The sequence below is a fragment of the Artibeus jamaicensis genome, unplaced genomic scaffold, assembly GCF_021234435.1.
Source record: "Artibeus jamaicensis isolate MK-2021 breed Jamaican fruit bat unplaced genomic scaffold, CSHL_Jam_final contig_490, whole genome shotgun sequence".
NCBI lineage: Eukaryota > Metazoa > Chordata > Mammalia > Chiroptera > Phyllostomidae > Artibeus > Artibeus jamaicensis.
Window position 1 is genome coordinate 2,155,515 of NW_026521861.1, and position 20,435 is coordinate 2,175,949.

Genomic DNA, 20,435 nt, shown 5'->3' on the forward strand with positions numbered 1-20,435 from the left:
CATATCTACCATTTCTAGGGGAGTTATGAGGGACCTCCAAGCAAGACCCTTTCCTCTTCTACCCTTTTTCTATCTTACAGCTAGCACAGAGAGCTTAAGCACAGTCCCCAACTCTATCTGAACACCTGAACTGGGTTTGGAGGAAAAGGGTAGTCCATCTAGTTCGGGTCTTTTGTGGGGAAGGTATTACCATTAAAGTGGTCACTCCAACATTTAAGACTACATAAATGGAAAGGAGCCAGGTGCCAAAATAGCCCAGGGCAGTGGGAAATTTTTGGAATCTGCTAAGATGCTCTCTATCTTTTAAAAGTCAAGATGTATAGGAGCTTAGTGGAGAGATCCAAGCTAAAGATTACTCTAAGACCCATAGCCCTGCCATAGAAGAAAGAGAGAGAAGAAGGTGTGGGGTCTCTAGTCTATGTGTCACAATAGTGTGCATGCTAGCATATGGTTTTGGACATCCAGATCATTGAAGATAAAAAGAATGTGTGTGTGTGTGTGTGTGTGTGTGTGTGTGTGTGTGTGTGTACACCTAGCTGGGTGGTCCATAGGCCTATGTTCTCTTTGCATGCATTGCCACAGGTTCCATTTGTGTGCTTGCCTAATCTCAAGTTGCAGATCTCTTCATTGGCTACCCAGCATTTTGCCATGATTATTCATCTAGGACCTCCCCTTTTATAAGACTTACACTGTCCTTTGGAAATACAGTTACATGCATATGGTGATAAAGGTTCCATGAACATCTACTGCCCACCCTGTCCCTACCTTATGACCTTAGGACTGGGAGTACAGCTGTACTTTTTAAGGACTGAGACATTTGTGAGCACTGGCAGCCTCTTGGCCCCTAGTCCAGCCAGGGAGCAGAGAACACTCACTGAAATGATCAGGTTGGAGCTATCTTTGCTGAGGCTAGAGAAGGAAACAGGAAAGACTGATTCTAGCATGGGAAGGAATCTTAATGAGTGACTGGCTTCTCAGTGGAAGTAGGACTACTTAGAGCCCCTGAAATGGGTAAGGGGGTTGCCTGGAGAGAAAGGATATCTCATAAAAGTAGATCCAGAAGTTAGTACTTTTTGGAGCTCAGTGACAATTGCCAATAAAGCCAGGAAGTTCTTGTTTTCATTGGGCTTCTTACCTGTCTATGTTTGGCTTACTCTTGCCTCCAGAACATTTTTTATCATGAACTTGACCCAGATGAGCCTGGAGATAGTGTTCTATTTCCTGCTTAGCCACAGTGCTCAGAGTGTTTGAAGCTCCATTCTAGGCATATAACTATAGGCATTTTGGAGATGGACAGATAAGAAGTGACCATCAAAGGCTGTTGCTGTGTTATTAAAAGCTAGGAGCAGAGCTCAGCCCCTGGACTGTTTTTCCTTTATGGGTAGAGCTATGGGTAGGGAAGGAAGAATTATGTAGTTTCTAAGTAAGGGATCAAAGGTTATCCAGGTTCTGGAGGACTTGGGGGAGGTTGAGGAAGGGAGCCTATCCCCCAAATACCAGAAGAAATTAAACAGGCCAAGGATAATACAGGTATATTAAGCCTTTAGAAAGACTCAGTAAGGAAAAGCATTTCCACCATCTTTAGAGTCACTCCAATGGTTCCTGGAAGACAGTTGCTGTTGCCCAGTGCAGCAACTGCAGGAATGGTCCAGCAGTCTAGGAATAGTTTGGTGTAACTCTGTAGAAGGACTGGTTTCCAGTCCTAACTGAAAAGGCATCAGGACTAGGAAAACAACATGTGCCTAGATGAAGTCACTGTGAACTTAGGGTAGAGAAAATGCATAAAAACTTATATCCTAGAGTAGTCAACAGATGATAGAGATTTTCCTGTGTGACTAAAAGAAAGCTATAGGAAGACCAGAAATACAGCAAGAGAGAGGGAAATGGAATGGACAAAGGGCCTAAGAAATTGGTAGCCTTATCATATGAAAACATAAATTGCTTCTAGAAAGACCCCACAGTGAGAAGGACAGGAAGTCCTACCGATATAAAAAAAAATTGGAGCAGCAGAGTGCAGAGCAACAGCATGACATGACCCTCCATCCTTCACAAACCAACTGAGATGCCACTCCTTCTTTAACTTCAAAGAATGAGCCATTGACCAATTTGATGCAGAAAATATAGAGAGTAAAGGGTATATTTTAAGATTTAGACTCTGTTCATAAAGCAATAGGAAAGCTAAGAGTCTGGCTGGGAAGGAGTAGGTTCTCATAGTTGGATAAGAACTAGGAATAGGAGGCTTCTCCACAGGTAGTAGAGGAGGAAAGCCCAAGCGTGCACGACCTGCAGATATTTAAAGCTCCAGGCAAAGGAGTCCCTGCCCTTACCCTTTCTGCAAGGGGGTTGGGCATCATTTATAGGTCTCAGGATTGCCACCCAGAACTCAGGGAAGCAGAGCAATGTGTGAGGGCTGGCCCTCTGAGTAACCAACCTAATAGGAGAGTATAACCTTCCACATGGAGGATGTCAGGCTGACTTGTAAAGTGGCCAGTGTAGAAGCCAGGTTAGAGGGGTAGGAATGTGCTCTGATAGTCTAGATTCTTCCTTTGGAACAGATGCAGGGTAGGGTGTTCCTAGGGATGAATAGAACTAAAAGAAGGGAGATTTCTAGGGATAGAGTTTTAGTTTGAATACCAGTGCTAATGAGGTGTGATATTTCCAGCTGAAAATGAGAGCAGGAGGCATGAGTGATTCATCCAAGTGGAAGAAGCAGAAGAGATCCCCCCGTCCCCCACGCCATGTGACCAAAGTTATACCAGGTTCAGAGCTGCCCACCTCCAATGGAACCACCTTATCCTCTAACCTCACTGGTAAGTACCCTTGGTAGCTTTCTCTAATTAGGATAGAGAAGAGCCTTGACTGTTGTGGCTCAGTGGGTTGAGTGCTAGCCTGCAAATTGAAAAGTCATTGGTTCTCAGTCAGGACACATGCCTGGTTGCGGGCCAGGTTCCAAGGTGGGGGTGTACCAACTGATGTTCTTCTCCCGCTCTTTCTCCCTCCCTTCCTCTCTCTCTAAAAAGTAAATAAAATCTTTTTTTAAAAAAAGAAGAAAAGCTTCTTCCTCTCTCCAGGATTAGTATACAGTTCAGGAAACAGTTCTGGTACCACAAAGGGTAGGTGTTCTCAGAGTCTTTTCTTCAAGTCTCACTTACTTTGCTTGGCAGGTGGCATGCCATTCATCGATGTGCCCACTCCCATCTCCTCTGCAAGTTCAGAAGCTGCCTCAGCAGTGGTCAGCCCATCTACAGACAGTGGACTGGAGTTCTCTTCCCAGACCACTTCGAAAGAAGACCTCACTGACCTAGAGCAACCTGGTTCTCCAGGGTACAGCACAGCTACAGAACCTGGCAGCAGTGAGCTAGGGGTTTCTGAGCAGCCTGACCCCCAGGTATGGCTTTAATTTCTAAAGGTCCCTCTCTAGTCTTCCACTGTGGGAATTGGCATACTCCTTTGGCTCCTTTATTTAGGCTGTGACTCAAAAGCAGGTTAGGGTAGGGAGCACAGTTCTTTCCTGTTTCTAGAATTTGCTATACTGCCTTAAAAAACCCATGGTGTAACTCCTGAAAGGTAGCTCATAGAATTTATCATGTTATACATATAGGTAGTAAGTCCTTGGCAAAGGTGAGGGAGCTGGCCATGACTTTTTCTGGAAGGTGATGATCTAAATCCCAAGCCTCTGAGAGCCTCTGTTGCCTCTAGGGTTTGAGTCATTATAGGTCGGTGATGTCTCAGGAGATGTTTTTGGAGTCCTTCATCATAACTCCTCCCATTGATTCATAGCCCACTGAGCTGGCCCTGTAGCTGCAGTCCACTAGAGACACTTGGAGGACAGATATTTCAAAGTAGTAACTTCCAAGCTGTTCTTGCTTCATCCATCTTTCTATATTTCCCTGCTACTGGTCATAGCAGGAAGGGGCCCAGGTAGAAAAGACCCAATCAGCATCCGTGGAGTCCATCCCTGAAGTGTTGGAGGAGTGCACATCCCCAGCTGACCATTCTGATTCTGCCTCTGTCCATGACATGGATTACGTCAATCCCCGGGGCGTGCGCTTTACACAGTCCTCCCAGAAAGAAGGTGAGTGCTCTCAGGTGGGCTCTGCCTGTTCACCTCCTTTATCCAATCCACTAAGCTGCCTGAGCCTAGACTGTTTGGGACCTGCTGCTAGTTCTAGTCAGGAAATGGAATCAAGCCTGATGGCTATTGGCATGGATGGAGCCCTTCACTCTCTTAGACGGAGAGGGAGTTTGGTGGACAGTAAGAATTGAGAGGGACAATAAGAATTGAGGGGGAAAATAGAAAGCTTTTAACAAAAAGGCAGGATCATCATGTCTAATCCCTTTCAATAAATGAGGCCAGTCTCCTAAATTTTCCAGAAGAAAACATTTTTATTTTCTAATCTGAAATTGTCTTGTAAAATGCAGGGCAAGTTAGGTCAAGCTATTAAACCAGTCATTTCTTAGGAGTCCCACTTCCCTCCCGGCCTTCCCCAGGTACAGCTCTTGTCCCCTATGGTCTTCCCTGCATCCGCGAGCTCTTCCGCTTCCTCATCTCCCTCACCAACCCGCATGACCGCCACAACTCGGAGGTCATGATCCACATGGGACTGCATCTGCTGACAGTGGCTCTCGAATCAGCCCCTGTAGCCCAGTGCCAAACCCTCCTTGGCCTCATCAAGGATGAGATGTGCCGCCACTTATTCGAGGTAAGACTGGATTTCTAGAGGGGCTGAGAGTTCCTGGCTGTTTCTCAGGGTCTCTCAAAGGGCAGGGGAGCATACAGAAGTTTGGCTGATTCATGAAAAGAGTGTAGGATCCAGGAAGTACCCTTCCTCCCCATTTGTCCAGTAGTCATGGTCAAGATGACTCCATTCATTCCTGGGGCCTGTTGCAGCCAAAGGGAAATTTAGGAATGGTTAAATATAAAATCCCCTCAGAGCACAGGACCTTAGTGGAAACTTCACACAGTGTACTCTCCTGCTTTTCTCTTGGTCGGGCCATAGTCAGGTTCAGAAACCTAATGGCCTGTCCTACTCTGGTCTCCAGCTACTCAGCATAGAGCGACTGAACCTTTATGCTGCTTCCCTACGAGTATGCTTCCTACTGTTTGAGAGCATGAGGGAACACCTCAAGTTCCAGTTGGAGGTGAGTTTCTCAACTTTGGAAGAAGAAGAAAAAAGACAGGAAGGTGCGTGCCATCTTCAGTGTGGCCAGCTCTGTCATGCTGCAGGGGTGGGACTTAGGGGCTTCGGTAGGAGAATGCTTCTGGCTGCCCGAGTTTGGTTCATTGGCCAGCCTCTTTAGTTGAAGTTAAAAGGACCCTAGAGAGAATTGACTGGCTATAAAATGGGAGAACCCAAATATGAGGACTGGCAGGGTACCTCACCATGAGCTGGTGCAGCTCTTCTGCCTGACAGCTCCTCTGCAGCACAGGCAGGCAAGTCAGGCTGATATTACCACTAACGGGCAAAAAGAACTCTAGGTAGGACCAGATCAGGCTCACAGAGAGAGCACAAAAAGGGCAACTGGTGACTTGTTTTGGATCAGGCATGAGATAGAGAGCCAGGCCTTATCCCCTAACATGGAGGCCAAAGAGGGAAAGTATTTAGGGGATAGAATATCTGTAAACTGTCACTTAATTCATGCTCCCGTCAGGGCTTCTGCCTCTTATTTAACATTTTTCTTCTGTCCAATTTTGTCTTTTCCTATTTTGAATCCTTTCCTCACCCAAATGGGTTATTGCCAGATGTACATTAAAAAGCTCATGGAGATCATCACTGTGGAGAACCCCAAGATGCCTTACGAGATGAAAGAGATGGCACTGGAGGCCATTGTGCAGCTCTGGCACATCCCCAGCTTTGTCACTGAGCTCTATATCAACTATGATTGTGACTACTACTGTTCCAACCTCTTTGAAGACCTCACCAAGCTGCTGTCCAAGGTGCTGAGCTTTATGATAGGCTAGTAGTAAGAAGGCTGTATTAAAGAAATCTCTCCCTGGCTGGTGTAGCTCAGTGGATTGAGCGCGGGCCTGCGAACCAGACAATCGCGGTTGATTCCCAGTCAGGGCACATGTCTGGGTTGCAGACTGGTTCCCTGCAGGCCAGTTCCCAGCAGGGGGCGCATGAAAGGCAACCATACATTGATATTTCTCTCCCTCTCTCCCTCCCTTCCCCTCTAAAGATAAATAAAATAAAATACTTCTTTAAAAAAAAAAAAAAGAAATCTCTCTGGTGCTAGTAAGGATGCTACATATAGGGAGGGGAATCACTTGAGAATTGGGGAACAGGAGGAAGAAAGGCATTTTCTCAGGGCAATTTAGAAGTTATAGGAAGTTAGGGATTTGGGGGAAAGGGTCAGTTAAGGGTAAAGTATTCTAACCTCAAGTCTACTGGATCTGTTTACTTTACAGAATGCCTTTCCTGTGTCCGGTCAGCTCTATACAACACACCTACTGTCTCTTGATGCCCTTTTGACAGTGATTGATAGCACAGAGGCCCACTGTCAGGCTAAAGTCCTCAACAACCTTATCCAGCAAGAGAAGAAAGAGGCAGCCAGGCCCAGCTACGAGGCAGTAGATGGTACCCGAGAAATCAGCAATAGTAAGAGGCATTTCCTTCTTTGAGGATCTCAGGGTTCTATGCTTATTCTTTCTCTACTCTGAATTCTTTTCCTGCTCTTACATCACTTCCTCTGGCATACTCCCAATTCTGTGTTTTTAAGGTTTGGTGGTTTGAATTACAAGCCAGGCAGGCAGGTTAGCAGGATTCATAGACTTTGCCCTTCTCCTCCTCTACAATTTGGCTTTTTCACAGAATTGCTTATGGAGAGAAAAGAAAACATAGATTAAAAGGTATAGGACTTCTGTCCCTAAAAGTTCCAGGTCCTACCTTCCCCCAGCCCCAGTATCTGACTCCATTCTAATTCATCTTCTCAAATTTCCCCTGGAGACTGGGTTTACAGAAGATCAAGGAAAGTGACTGGATAATCTCTTTATTAAATTATATAATCTAATGCTTGGCTGACCTGGGATAGTGACTGCTTGTTTGGGCTTGGGTTTGTTCTGTTTAGGGCTGGCAGCCTATGTGGGAGCAGTCTGCTTAGCCAGGGACTTGACTTCTCCTGCAGCTCTATGTGGCTTCCTACTCCATTAGTCTTCACTTATCTTCTTCTCTCCTGCCAGCTGAGAGAACAGCCAGCGATGGGAAAGCGGCAGGCACAGCCCCAGACACCCCAGGCCTGCTTCTTCCAGGCTCAGGCGGAGGGCGGCGGCCAGCAGAACATGGGAAGCCAGGAGGCGGTGATCTGGAGGAAGCTGGTGACTCTGGGGGTGGGTACAGGGGATCTGTGATCCTAAGCTCCCTACACTGGTAGGCCTGGTGGAAAGCAGAGGTAGAGTAGCAGATACACCCTGGGGTAGTACGTGAGTGAACCTTAGCTGCTCACCATGCCTTCAAACCTGGAGAGAGGAAAGAAGATGTTTGGGATTCAACAAGATAGGTCCTCCAGGGAAGTGGAAGACTGATGAGGACAAGCAAATTTCTGAGGCATTCTTCTTTCTCACTGTAGAATATATCAGCAGTTTGCAAAAGTCACTTCCTGGTAAAAGAGGTCTTACAGGGTTTTCCCTCTCTTTCTCCCATTTCTAGCAGACATAAAGTTTACCCGGAAGCCACCTCGATTTTCCTGTTTCCTGCCAGATCCACGGGAACTAATTCAAATTAAAAACAAAAAGAAGGTACATACAGAGTCTGAGTGTTCTTTGTAGGGTTTCTATCCCATGGGACGATGGACAGTCTAGCAGCTCATTCATTGTACTGCTTCCTAAGGCTAATCGTTGGGCTCATTGGGACTTCAACAATCCCCCGGTTTCCTTTGAAGCCCTTCCCTTACCCCAAAGCCATGTAGTTAGTCCTACTGTATGGACTAAGTTCTAACTGTGACCTTAGTTCATAAAGTTCATAAAGTTCAAGTAACTGGTTTTTTGTTGGGATTTTTTTTTTTTTTTTTTTTTTTTGGTTTTTGGGGGTGAGTTGGTTCTCAGTCCATACCCTACTGTACACTCCTGGAAAACTGCTATTCTAACTAAAAGCCAAGTATTACTGGTGGTCACCGGAGCCTCGGGAGCTGGTACTGTGTGGCCCACTGAAGGTTAGTGGTCTGGTCATCTCAAGCTCTGGAGTGATGATTGGCAATAAAGGGAAATTTACATTAATTCTGGTGCTTTAGTAAAGTTTAAATAACTGTGTTTTTTTGTTATTGTTTTGTTTGGGGGGGGTTCTTAATACCTTCCATTTTTCACTCTTTATTCCTCTCATTACTAGCCTAAATGACTTTGGTTTATGTGTGCCCTTGATTGCAGGGCTGTAACTAGAGAGATAAAAAGTTATCATCACAGTTAGTTCACCTTGTCCTAGACTGTCCTGTGCATCTTGAGCACTCAGGGAAGGAGTGAAAAGGAGCTCTTCAACCTATTCTAGTAAGACATGAAAATAGAGGAAAGCCAGGTGCAGTGTGATCCAGCCTTGGTTCTGGGGTCACTTAGAACCATATTCCCAAATTCTAGGATCCTGTTAGGTGACAGGCTGTGGACTGTGATAAAGTCCAGCCTGGCCTTGTCTGGTTTAGGGACAGAGCAGCTTCTGACATGTCTAGTATTTCTTTTCCAGCTTCTGATCACTGGCACAGAGCAGTTCAACCAGAAACCAAAGAAAGGGATCCAGTTTCTACAGGAGAAAGGCCTACTCACAATCCCAATGGACAACACAGAGGTAGCCCAGTGGCTTCGAGAAAACCCTCGATTGGACAAGAAAATGATTGGAGAGTTTGTGAGTGACCGCAAAAACATTGACCTGCTGGAGAGCTTTGTGAGGTAAGGCAGCTGCAAGAAATGTGGGACATAGCTGGTGATCATTTGGGGAGAGCATCCTTCCCTCAAAGCATTCTCAGTCAGTTCCTGCTGGTGACCAGGTCACATACTCTTCCTCTTCCCATCACTTTTATCTGTTGGACCTGAAAAGTCTCCATCAGGATAGCTTTGGGATCCAGGGTGGAGCAGGGTCCTAGAGCACAGGGTAGGTTCTGGGTTTCAGAGGATGAGGTTTCTAAGAAAGGCAAGAGTGTGCTGATGTGAAAAGTACTAAGGTTAGGAGTTGTCAAGTTCTGATTTGTGTTAGAAATGGCCAGGAGATACCTCTCTTTTGCTGGAGTCCTCAGCCTGCTCAGTTCCAGTAGGAAAAGGTTAGAAGAACTGTGGCTAATAGCCCAACATTTGCAGCTTACATATTTTCACCATCTTCATTCTTCTTCCTCTCCCTGTAGCACCTTCAGCTTTCAGGGTCTTAGGCTGGATGAAGCTCTGCGCCTCTATCTGGAAGCCTTCCGCTTGCCTGGGGAAGCTCCAGTCATCCAGAGGTTGCTGGAGGCATTCACAGAGCATTGGAGGGTGAGTTTGAGTGCCTGGGGCTGAGCCCAGCCTTCCAAGCTAATTTGACTGAGGGATTCTAGGGCTTCAACTGAAGGACCCAGCTACTGTCTCCTAAAATGCTGAGAGTATCATCAGTGAGTTTTCCATAGAGAGTCTGGCTTTTGTTAGGAGTTGGCAAGAGGTTGTCTGCTTTCTGGGTGGTACCTCCTCTGTGTGTCAGCATTGACCCATGGGTTGGTGGTTGAGGGTTTAACTGGCCAGAGAAGGGTATTGACACAGGTGGGGTCTTTGCTTTTTCAGAATTGTAATGGCTCCCCATTTGCCAATAGCGATGCCTGCTTTGCCCTGGCCTATGCTGTTATCATGCTTAATACTGACCAGCACAACCACAATGTTCGCAAACAGAATGCACCCATGACTCTGGAGGTAAGCTTGGATTCCGGCCACAGCAGAGACCTACCAAGCTTTGGAGACAGCAGAAATGACATGAGCTGTCCAGTAGGCATGGTCAACAGGGTTCTATCCATGGGAACCAGGGAGGGCTGGCCAGTCCAAAAGAGGAACTGGGGTGGGGAGGTGGGTTCTTTCACTAATTATTCCCTAAGTCCTATTTCTGCAGACTCGGGAGTTCCTTGGGTGGGGCTTTAGCATTGACACCTGAAGGGGAAAGCTTATTGGTCTGTCTCTAGGAGTTTCGCAAAAACCTGAAAGGTGTGAATGGAGGCAAGGACTTTGAGCAAGACATTTTGGAGGATATGTACCATGCCATCAAGTGAGTATGTGTGGAGGGTGGTGCAGCTTCTCTGTTGAGTGGAAACACACTGCTCCCTTTCCCAGATTTTTAGAGCCACATCAGACTGCAATGACTCATGCCCTCTGTTGAGCCTTGAGACTTAGTTGGGCAGCGCTGTCTTTCCCAACTCATTTCTTCCTTAAGCCTAAACCATATTGGGACTCTAGTACTTTAAGGACCCAAATGGCTCCTGCTATGTGAAGCATCGTATCCTCATTTCCCAAAGCCAGAGCAGCTGGGTTTTCCTGTCTAGCTCCTAAGTTGTGTTTTGGAGCTGGTAGAGAACTCAGTATGGGCACTGGAGGGTGAGGCTTGGATCAGAGGTCAGAGATGGGACACTTAGTTCTTTACTACAGATCAGAAAAGGTAGAGAGGATTGCTCATTCTCTCAGATAGAATGTGACATCTTACCACAGAACTAAAGGCTGCCCACCACTTAGAGATAGGTCCTTGAAATCATGGGGAGTTATGGAACACATCTTCTCTTCTCCGTGGTGGGTAAGAAGCAGACCACTGAACTTCAGTTTTGATGACCTCTCACTGATGGAGAGCGCCACAGTAAAGCCCTTGTCCTAGCTTGTGAGCGGTCAGGTTCACAGCAGTGCACATACTCCTTACCTTACCTCCTGACAGGAACGAGGAAATTGTGATGCCGGAGGAGCAGACAGGCTTGGTCCGGGAGAACTACGTGTGGAATGTACTGCTCCATCGAGGCGCCACCCCAGAGGGCATATTCCTACGTGTGCCTCCTGGCAGCTACGATCTTGACCTCTTCACCATGACCTGGGGCCCCACTATTGCTGCTCTCTCTTATGTCTTTGACAAAAGCCTTGAAGAGACAATCATCCAGAAAGCCATCTCAGGCTTCAGGTAGCCCACATCTGGCCTTGGAATTGACTTCTTTCCACCTCTCTGAGCTAACATGGTTGCCCCCATACGTCTTTGAATCCTACTGTTATTTTTTTTTAATATTATACATTTTTGCATTACCATTTAGTCCCCTTAAACCCCCTCCCCCCACAGTCACCACACTGTTGTCCATGTCCATGGGTTCTTTTCGCTTTTGGCAGAATCCCTCCACCCCCTAACCACCCCCGCACCTTTAACCTATTCTTATTTTCCTTAGAGTGGGTTTTTCCTGAGTTTTTGGAGGGAGGCTAAAGCTTGGTAAAGCCCAGTCTTAAACAGGCTTAAGAGTAAAAAGTTTCTTCCTGGGACTGATGAGGGAAGAACCCCAAGCAAGCCTCTTCAGGCACTTGGAAGGACTGCCTGGCCTTCCAGTGACTCTCTTTCTGGGATGGGGTGACATTACAGGAAGTGCGCCATGATCTCCGCCCACTATGGCCTCAGCGATGTGTTTGACAATCTCATCATCTCTCTGTGCAAATTCACATCTCTCAGCAGTGAGGTGAGCAGGGGTAGGAACTATGTACCTGGAGTTGCAAAGGAAGACCTCTCTTTTAATCATGGATTACTCTCATCTTCAGAGCTGGTTTCCCTCAGCATGTTTCTTCACCTCCCCCTTGACTGCAGTAGAGCTTGGGAGCTTAGGCCATTTCTGTCTCGCACACCCTAAGATGAGAATAGCATCACCTCGTGTAATGGGGATGGGAGAGGTGATGCAGTAGTGGGGAAGGCCTCTTCTAGGTTGGCCCTTCCAACTAGCATGGGGGATTGAAGCAAAGCCAGCAGAAGGACCCTCAGGGAACCACAGTTTGAGGCCTAAGATGTTTTCCTTTTCAGACATTTGCCAGACCCTAAGCACCTTCTGATCTTTTTTTCCAGTCTATTGAGAACCTGCCCAGTGTGTTTGGAAGCAACCCTAAAGCTCACATTGCAGCCAAGACAGTATTCCATTTGGCCCATCGTCATGGCGACATCCTTCGGGAGGGCTGGAAGAATATCATGGAGGCCATGCTGCAGCTCTTCCGAGCCCAGCTGCTGCCAAAGGCTATGGTGGAGGTAATTCTTGGTAGGATCCTAATCAATAGTAACAAGGCAAGAGCTCCAAGAGTGTATGCTGTCGATATATAGAACTGGTTGAGAGTAGCACTAGGCCTGCTGCCTGCTGAAGCTTAACCAGGAACAGATCTTGAGTGGGGATATAGCTGTCAAGGAAGACTCACCATATGGAGGGGCCAGTCAGTGGGGTAGGGAAGAGAGCTATAAGAAGAAAGCCATTTTGTATGGGGGAGCAGGAAATGCAAAGGGCATGTAGAAAGAAATTATTCTTGACCTGCTTTTCCAGGTAGAAGATTTCGTGGATCCAAATGGCAAGATCTCTCTACTGAGGGAGGAGACACCATCAAACCGGTGAGGGCAGATCAGAGGCTACAGGCCTTGGGGAGAGAGGATCAGGACTCTGGAGCTCACCAGAATTTGTACTCTTTTTCTACAGAGGAGAGTCGACAGTGCTGAGCTTTGTCAGCTGGCTGACACTAAGTGGCACTGAGCAGTCTAGTGTGCGGGGCCCTTCTACTGAGAACCAGGAGGCTAAGAGAGTAGCCTTGGACTGTATCAAGGTAACTGCCTGCCTACCCACTGGTGACTGAGCCTTAGACCGCTCCCTACTGGACAGATGCCCTGTGAACTGAAGAACAGAATCATTAAGGACTTGTGACCAGAATTGACTCCTTTTGCTTTCTCTTCCTGGTTCTCGAAAGTTCTCTTCACTCCGGCCCTTATCACTGACCCCATCCTTTTCTTCTGTGCCCCAGCAATGTGACCCAGAAAAGATGATCACAGAGAGCAAGTTTCTCCAGCTGGAGTCACTGCAGGAACTCATGAAGGTACAGAATGAAAGGAGAGGGAAGGGCTGGCTGAGTCTGTGAGGGGAGACGGGCCCAGTGGTATACACTTTGGTCTCTGTCGGGGCAGGGCCAGTGGCTGCCTGCTTTCCTGTCGTTCCCCTCTAGGCTCTCGTCTCAGTGACACCAGATGAAGAAACATATGATGAGGAGGATGCTGCTTTCTGCCTGGAGATGCTGCTGAGGATTGTGCTGGAGAACAGGTAGAAGGCCATCTTTAGGCAGGCTTCACATTGGGCTTACTCCAGAAGGATGGAAACCTGGGGCCATCTTGCCGAGTGGCCTCCAGAGGCAAGAAGCACATGAAGCTGTAGGCAGTGGAGGAAAAGCTTGCTCAGTATACCTGTATGCCTAGGGTATAATACCAATGAGCCCTAAAAGGCCTAGCCTGAACCAGAAATGGAGACCCATTGCTCAGTGGCCTCTCTAGCTGAGATTATCCTCATCCTTTATGTTCCTCAGGGACCGTGTAGGCTGTGTGTGGCAGACTGTTCGAGACCATCTCTACCACCTGTGTGTCCAGGCACAAGATTTCTGCTTTCTTGTGGATCGGGCGGTGGTGGGGCTATTGCGCCTGGCCATTCGGCTGCTTCGGAGAGAAGACATCAGTGGCCAGGTAAGCAGAATACAGCTGGTAGGGCAGGAAGGTATACAAGGGACTAAAGTCACAGTGTCAGTGTAGATATGGCCTGGCACAGGGAGTACATTTAGTGTCCCATAGCATGAGCCCAGTTACCAACTAGGATGGGGGCAGTCTAACAGGAGGCATTGGGGATGAGTCTGGAATGGCCTTTAGTTAATGAAGTTGGTGCTCAGCACCTTTACTGACTCCTATAAATCTGCTCTGAGTGCTGCATGGCTCTGCTCTGTGGCAGTCCCAGCCCTCTACCTGGTTTTCTCTCATGCTTAGGACTCTCCTGAACTCTGCTGGCCCAACTATAAAAAATAACCAGCATAGAACCAATAAGTGAGTTTAGCAAGGTTCCAGGATATAAAATGAACACACAAAAACTAATCACATTTTATAGACTAACAGTGAACATATAGAAAATAAAACCAGAAACACAATACTATTTATAAGTGCTTCCAAGAAAATGAAATACTTAGAAATACACCTAATAAAACATGTATAGGATCTATATGCTGAAAATTACAAAACGCTAATGAAAGAAATAAAATAAATGAAAGGGCGTACCATGTTCATAGACTGGAAGATTCAGTGTAGTAAAGATGTCAGTTCTCCCCAAATTAAACTATAAGTTTAATGCAGCTCCTGTGAAAATGCCAGCAGGAGTTTTTGTAGACACAAACATGCTTATTCTAAAATTTAGGTGGAAAAGCACAGGCCCTAGAATAGCCAAACATCTTGAGAAAGAAGAAAGTGATATTAAGTCTTACTATATTGCTACAATAATCAAAACTGTGTGGTATTGATGGAGGGATAGATATATAAATCATTGGAACAGAAGAGAGAACCCAGAAATAGATCCACACGAAGATGCTCAACTAATTTTTGAAAAAGGTACAAAAACAATTAAAAAAAACAATACAAAACAGTACAAAAAACAATTGGAGAAGGATAACTTTTTCAATTGCCAGAGTAATTTGAAATCCATAATGAGGAAAATCAAATAAACCTTGACCAAAGTTTCATACCTTATAAAAAAATTAACTCAGCCCTGGTTGATATGGCTCAGTGCATTGAGCACTGGCCTGAGAACCAAAAGGTCACTGGTTTAATTCCAATCAGGGGACATGCCCAGGGTGCAGGCCAGGTACCCAGTTGGGGGCGTGTAAGAGGCAACCAATTGATGTTTCTCTCACATCAGTATGTCTCTCTCTCCCTCTCCGTCTGAAAAATAAATAAATATATATTTTAAATGAACACAAAATATGAGGGAGGACCCCAAAATAACAGAATTTATTTAAAATTGTGTTTGTTCTTACACGTTTAAACTTTAGTCACCTTCAAAGCACTCTTCATTTGATACAGTACACCTATGGAGACTTTTTTCCACTGCTCAAGACAGTTGTTGAACTTGTTGACTTTGATGCCTTGTAGTGTTTCTGCCCTATTTCACCTCTTACACATTGGCAAAAAGTTTCCCTCTGAGGACATTTTTTTTTCATCCAAGAAAACAAAAAAAAGTTGCTCACGGCAAGATTGGGTGAACAAGGAAGGTGGGGCATGGGGTCATGCCATTTTTGGTTAAAAACTGCTGACCACTCAGCACGGTGTGGGCAGGTGTGCTGGTAAAATACCCATCATGAAATGGGCAAACGTGTGTTGAAAGAGTCTTAAAAAAATGTACTGAAGCCAAACACAGCCTCTCACAACAACGCCAGCGGGTACACTGACACAGAAGGGTTCCTAGAACTCTCACCCAGCAGGGAAAGCCTGTACTACAGGGGCCCACCCTCCAGAGATAATTCTGGCTTTTTTGGGTCCCTGCTAGTAGACCATGGACTTAAATGTAAAACTAAAACCTTTAGGAGGTAACATAGGTGGATATCTTCAGGAGATAGGCAAATAGTTCTTAGAGTTGACACCAAAAGGACAATCTGTAAAAGGAAACAATGATAAATTAGACTTCATCGATATGAAGTAGGAGTAAAAACTTCTACTCTATGACACGTGAAAAGGATGAAAAGACAAAGAACAGCCTTGGCTGTTCACTTGGTTAGAGCATAGTCTCGATATATCCAGGTTGCGGGTTCAATTCCCCAGTCAGGATATATATAAGAATCAACCAATGACTGTGGTGCTCTGTAAGAGCCCAAGGGACCTGCTTCATCTGGGTCTGTTCTGCCAAGAATCAATCAATGAATACATAAATAAGTGGAACAATAAATTAATGTTTCTCTCTTTTCCACTTTAAAAAATAAGAAAAAAAATTTAAAGACAAGGAACATATGTTTGCAAATCACATATTTGAAAAAACACTAGTATCTAAAATATAAATTCAAAACACAGCAACAATAAAGCAAATTAGAAAATGGGCAAAAGATCTAAACAGACATTTCACTGAAGAAGGTATACAGATGGTAAATACAAGGGACGACAAAAAAAAAACACCACCACAGAATTATCTTCTAGAGGGCAGACCCCTGTAGTACAGGCTTCCCCTGCTAAGTGAGAGTTCTAGGAACCCTTCTGTGTCAGTGCACCTGCTGGCATGTGGTGAGAGGCTGTGTTTGGCTTCAGTACATTTTGTTAAGACTCTTCCAACACGCGTTTGCCCATTTCATGGTGGGTGTTTTACCAGCGCACTGGCCCACACTGTGCTGAGTGGTCAGTGGTGCCCACCCTCCCCATTCTCCCGACCTCTCCCTAAGCAACTTTTTTGTTTGTTTTTTCCCCTGGTTCAAAAAAGTCCTCAAAGGGAAATATTTTGCAATGTGGAAGAGGTGAAACAAAAAACGGCAGAAGTAATAAAAGGCATCAAAAATGAAAAGTTCAGAACTGTTTTGAGCAGTGGAAAAAAGTCTTGATAGGTATATAGCATCAAATGGAAACTACTTTGAAGGTGACTAAAGTTTAAACTTGTAAGAATAAATACACAATTTTTAAAAAGATGTTATTTGTGTTTAGAGAGGGGAAGAGAGGGAGAAAGAGGAGAGAAACATCAGTGTGTGGTTGCCTCTCATGTGCCCCCTACTGGGGACCTGGCCCGTAATCCAAGCATATGCCCTGACTGGGAATTGAACCAATGATCCTTTGGTTCACAGGCCAGTGTGCAGTCCACTGAGTCACACCAGCCAGAGCTAAATACACAATTTTTAATAAATTCTGGGGTTTTTTGGTTCCCACTTTATATGTATTGAAGGCATTAAGTGATGCTCAACATCATTAACTACTAGGGATATGCAAATTAAACTGCCATGATATATCACTACATACCTATCAAAATGGCTAAAGTGAAAATATCAAATGCTGGCAAGGTTGTGGGTCAATCACACATTGCTGGTGGGAATGGTACAGCTACTCTATTGGCAGGTTCTTACAAAACTATGTAATTACTACACCGTTCAGCAATTGCATTCTTGACATTTATCCCAGAAAAATGGAAGTTTACATTCTCATAAAAATCTATACATGAACATTCATGGAAGCTTTCACTGTAATAGCCAAAAACTGGAATTGGCTCAGATGGTTTTCTACAGGTGAATAGTTAAACTATAGTACGTATATACCGTGGAGTACTTAATGCTCAGCAGTTAAGAGCAACAAACTGTTGATACATGCAACAACTTGGAATTATGCTGAGTGGAAAATGCCAGTCCCGAAAGGTCATACACTATCTAATTCTTTTTTTAAATTCTATTTATATAATGTTTTAAAATAACAGTTTTAAAAGTTGTGGACAGATTGCCAGGCATTACGGATGGGCACAGGAAAGAGTCAGGTATAGTTGTAAAGGGAGACCAGGAGAGGTCTATAGTGTTAGAACTATTATGCATCTTGATTAGTGGTGGACACAGGACCTACACAGGCAATTGCATTGTGTAGAGCCTAATACACACATGAATAGAAGTAAAACTGAGGAAACCTGATACGATCAGTGGATTGTATCAATGTCAGTATTCTGGTTATGATATTATTCTATAGTTTTGCATAATGTTGCCATTGGGGGGTAAACTGGACAAAGTGTATAAAGGATTTCTTTGTGTTATTTCTTATAAAACATATCAAACTCTAATTATCTCAATAAATTCATTTAAAAAATACATTGAATAAAAGAAAAGACCAGCATCTGTACCCGAAGTTGAGCCCTAGTCATACTGTCCTCACTGGCCTAAGAAGACTGGTGGGAATGGAGACTAGACAAGAGTCATGTGCCACACTTCCCACTTTCTGCCCCACCCCAGGTATTGCTCTCCCTGCGCATTTTGCTACTAATGAAGCCCAGCGTACTGTCCCGAGTCAGTCACCAGGTAGCCTTTGGGCTCCATGAACTCCTTAAGACCAACGCAGCCAACATCCACTCAGGTGATGACTGGGCCACCATCTTCACACTGCTGGAGTGCATCGGCTCCGGTGTAAAGCCTCCAGCCGCCCTGCAGGCCACAGCCAGGGCGGATGCACCTGATGCTGGTAAGCCCTTTCCCAGGGAGACCCACAGTGCCAGATGAACCATTATGTCTCCAGGGGTTGAAACAGAAAACAAAACAGGTTACTATGTTCAGCAGATTAAATACCTATGGCTTCTTCCTGTAGCTTCCAGGGCCTTCTATGCCCACTGGCCTCTCCCCAGCATATCCTCAGGTTAAACAGCATGAAGGCCAGTAAGCAGCAAAGAAGGCTCTGGGCTTTACTACTGTCCTGAAGGCAGAAGAGTAGGGCTTTATTACTGTCCTGAGGACTGTTTTCTCAGAAACTGTGAGAAACTACCTCCCTCCCCTGACAGCTGCTACTAGGGGCCATCAGGAACCCAAATTAGCCTGCTGCCCTATTTGGTCAAGAGAGAAACTGTCCAGACCATCCTTCAGCCCTCTGGTGACAGGGCTGAAACTAGGCCAGACCAAGAAACAGGAGAGGCCAGGTGTCATCAGCACCTTACTTCTGAGAGCTGAGATTATGTCCTCAATCCCACGTCCCATCCTCACTGTGACTGTGCCTTTCTCCCTGCTGGCTCAGGGGCCCAGTCAGACAGTGAGCTCCCGTCCTACCACCAAAATGATGTGAACCTGGACCGAGGGTACACTTCCGACTCGGAGGTTTACACTGACCATGGCAGGCCTGGCAAGATCCACCGATCAGCCACAGATGCTGACATGGTCAACAGCGGCTGGTTAGTGGTGAGTGACCATAGGGACAGAGGATGAGAGTTCCTTCCTTGGCCTGTGGGAAAGCTTCCTGGTCCTCTGAGAGGGCATCCAGGGAAAGGTCCAGGTCAAGCCTGGGTTCCCAGCTGTCTGTGTACTTTACAGGTGGGGAAGGATGACATCGATAACTCCAAGCCAGGGCCAGCACCTGGGACTGGGCCCAGCCGGCCAGGCCCTTCACCCCTGGTCAATCAGTACAGTCTAACGGTGGGGCTGGACCTGGGACCACATGACACTAAGTCCCTGCTTAAGTGTGTGGAATCGCTGTCCTTCATCGTACGTGATGCTGCCCACATCACACCCGACAACTTTGAGCTCTGCGTCAAGACTCTCCGCATCTTTGTGGAGGCCAGTCTCAATGGCGGTGGGTCACCCAACGGAGGGGCACCTGGGGAGTAGCTATGCGAATATACAGGGGGGAATATACAGGGAGGAAAAGTCAGGCCATCTGTGCCCATGGATGTGGAAATGTGACCTGGATCTGGCTCCGCTCAGGGTGCAAGTCCCAAGAGAAACGTAGCAAGAGTCACAAATATGACAGCAAAGGGAACCGATTCAAGAAGAAATCGAAGGAGGGCTCAGTGCTTCGGCGGCCTCGAACCTCTAGCCAGCATGCCACTCGAGGTGGGCATAGTGACGACGAGGAGGATGAAGGTGTGCCTGCCAGCTACCACACGGTGTCTTTACAGGTCAGTCAGGACGTAAGTATGGCACCCTTTACTTCCTCTTCTCTCCCTACACCTGACCGCGAACACGGACAGTCCAGGGACAGCCAGGACTGAGAGGAAGGGCCCAGGTCCTCCGCTACCACCTCCACACTTTCCCTGCCTATAAGTCTTTATTTGCTTAGTTTTTAAACTGAGGTTTATTTTTGAGTAGGTAATATATGCACAAGATACAAAGTTCAAAACATACAAAAGGGTAAACAGATAAGTCAGTCCATTCCATTCCTGTCCTTGAGCCACTAAGTTCTTACCTAGGCAACCACTGCCACCAGTTTCCAGTCTGTACTCCCAGAGTTATCCTGTGTCTATTTAGGGCATAGAAAATAGCTTAGAAAAATGATGAAAAAAGTATTAAATCTGGCCAGACACTATTTCCCATGAAAGCCTCTGAGCCTGAGGTGTGCTTTCTGGTTTCTTTTGTTGTTTTTTGTTATTTGATCTTAGAGGGAGGGGAAGGGAGGGGGAAAGAGGAGAGAAACAGTGATGTGAGTGAGAAACATCAATTGATTGTCTTTCATACACACCCCAACCGACCAGGACCTAACCCACAACCTTTTGGTGTGCTAGGTGATGCTCCAACCAACTGAGCTACGCCAGTCAGGCCTGCATTCTATTTTTAAAATGAGATTAACTTGATGAGGTTTTATCTATAATCAGGTGTGAAAGAATTGAAAAGGAAGTATCTTTCTCATCGTGTAATTCAGTGTTATTCAATACTTAGTCTGCACCCCTCCTCAAGTCTCCTCAATTAGGAGTAATACCCAACTTTAGTAAACTGGCCAGGACTGGGCGGGCACCTAGCTCACTGAATCAAGAAGGGAGTGGTGAGTATAGTACCATTGGTACTAGGGACTCCCTGG

General features: G+C 45.9%; 1 protein-coding gene across 11 annotated transcripts in view; it reads left to right on the plus strand.

Moving 5' to 3' along the window:
• The window catches only part of GBF1 (golgi brefeldin A resistant guanine nucleotide exchange factor 1), a 125,086-nt gene that overhangs the window by 101,576 nt on the left and 3,075 nt on the right, over positions 1-20,435 (plus strand). For 4 of the 11 annotated variants that reach the window (XM_037159437.2, XM_037159438.2, XM_053668582.1 and 1 more), the window contains 25 exons: positions 2,663-2,810; positions 3,165-3,388; positions 3,907-4,075; positions 4,492-4,703; positions 5,044-5,142; positions 5,744-5,938; positions 6,410-6,599; positions 7,181-7,327; positions 7,647-7,735; positions 8,667-8,869; positions 9,319-9,442; positions 9,725-9,850; positions 10,114-10,196; positions 10,851-11,087; positions 11,532-11,625; positions 12,003-12,179; positions 12,466-12,530; positions 12,616-12,739; positions 12,935-13,006; positions 13,133-13,227; positions 13,487-13,640; positions 17,894-18,119; positions 18,663-18,823; positions 18,956-19,214; positions 19,346-19,551. In XM_037159437.2, the coding sequence (XP_037015332.2) occupies positions 2,663-2,810; positions 3,165-3,388; positions 3,907-4,075; positions 4,492-4,703; positions 5,044-5,142; positions 5,744-5,938; positions 6,410-6,599; positions 7,181-7,327; positions 7,647-7,735; positions 8,667-8,869; positions 9,319-9,442; positions 9,725-9,850; positions 10,114-10,196; positions 10,851-11,087; positions 11,532-11,625; positions 12,003-12,179; positions 12,466-12,530; positions 12,616-12,739; positions 12,935-13,006; positions 13,133-13,227; positions 13,487-13,640; positions 17,894-18,119; positions 18,663-18,823; positions 18,956-19,214; positions 19,346-19,551 (3,879 nt within the window). The remainder of the gene's footprint in view (positions 1-2,662; positions 2,811-3,164; positions 3,389-3,906; positions 4,076-4,491; positions 4,704-5,043; positions 5,143-5,743; positions 5,939-6,409; positions 6,600-7,180; positions 7,328-7,646; positions 7,736-8,666; positions 8,870-9,318; positions 9,443-9,724; positions 9,851-10,113; positions 10,197-10,850; positions 11,088-11,531; positions 11,626-12,002; positions 12,180-12,465; positions 12,531-12,615; positions 12,740-12,934; positions 13,007-13,132; positions 13,228-13,486; positions 13,641-17,893; positions 18,120-18,662; positions 18,824-18,955; positions 19,215-19,345; positions 19,552-20,435) is intronic. The other 7 variants (XM_053668584.1, XM_037159439.2, XM_037159441.2 and 4 more) reach the window with 6 other exon arrangements.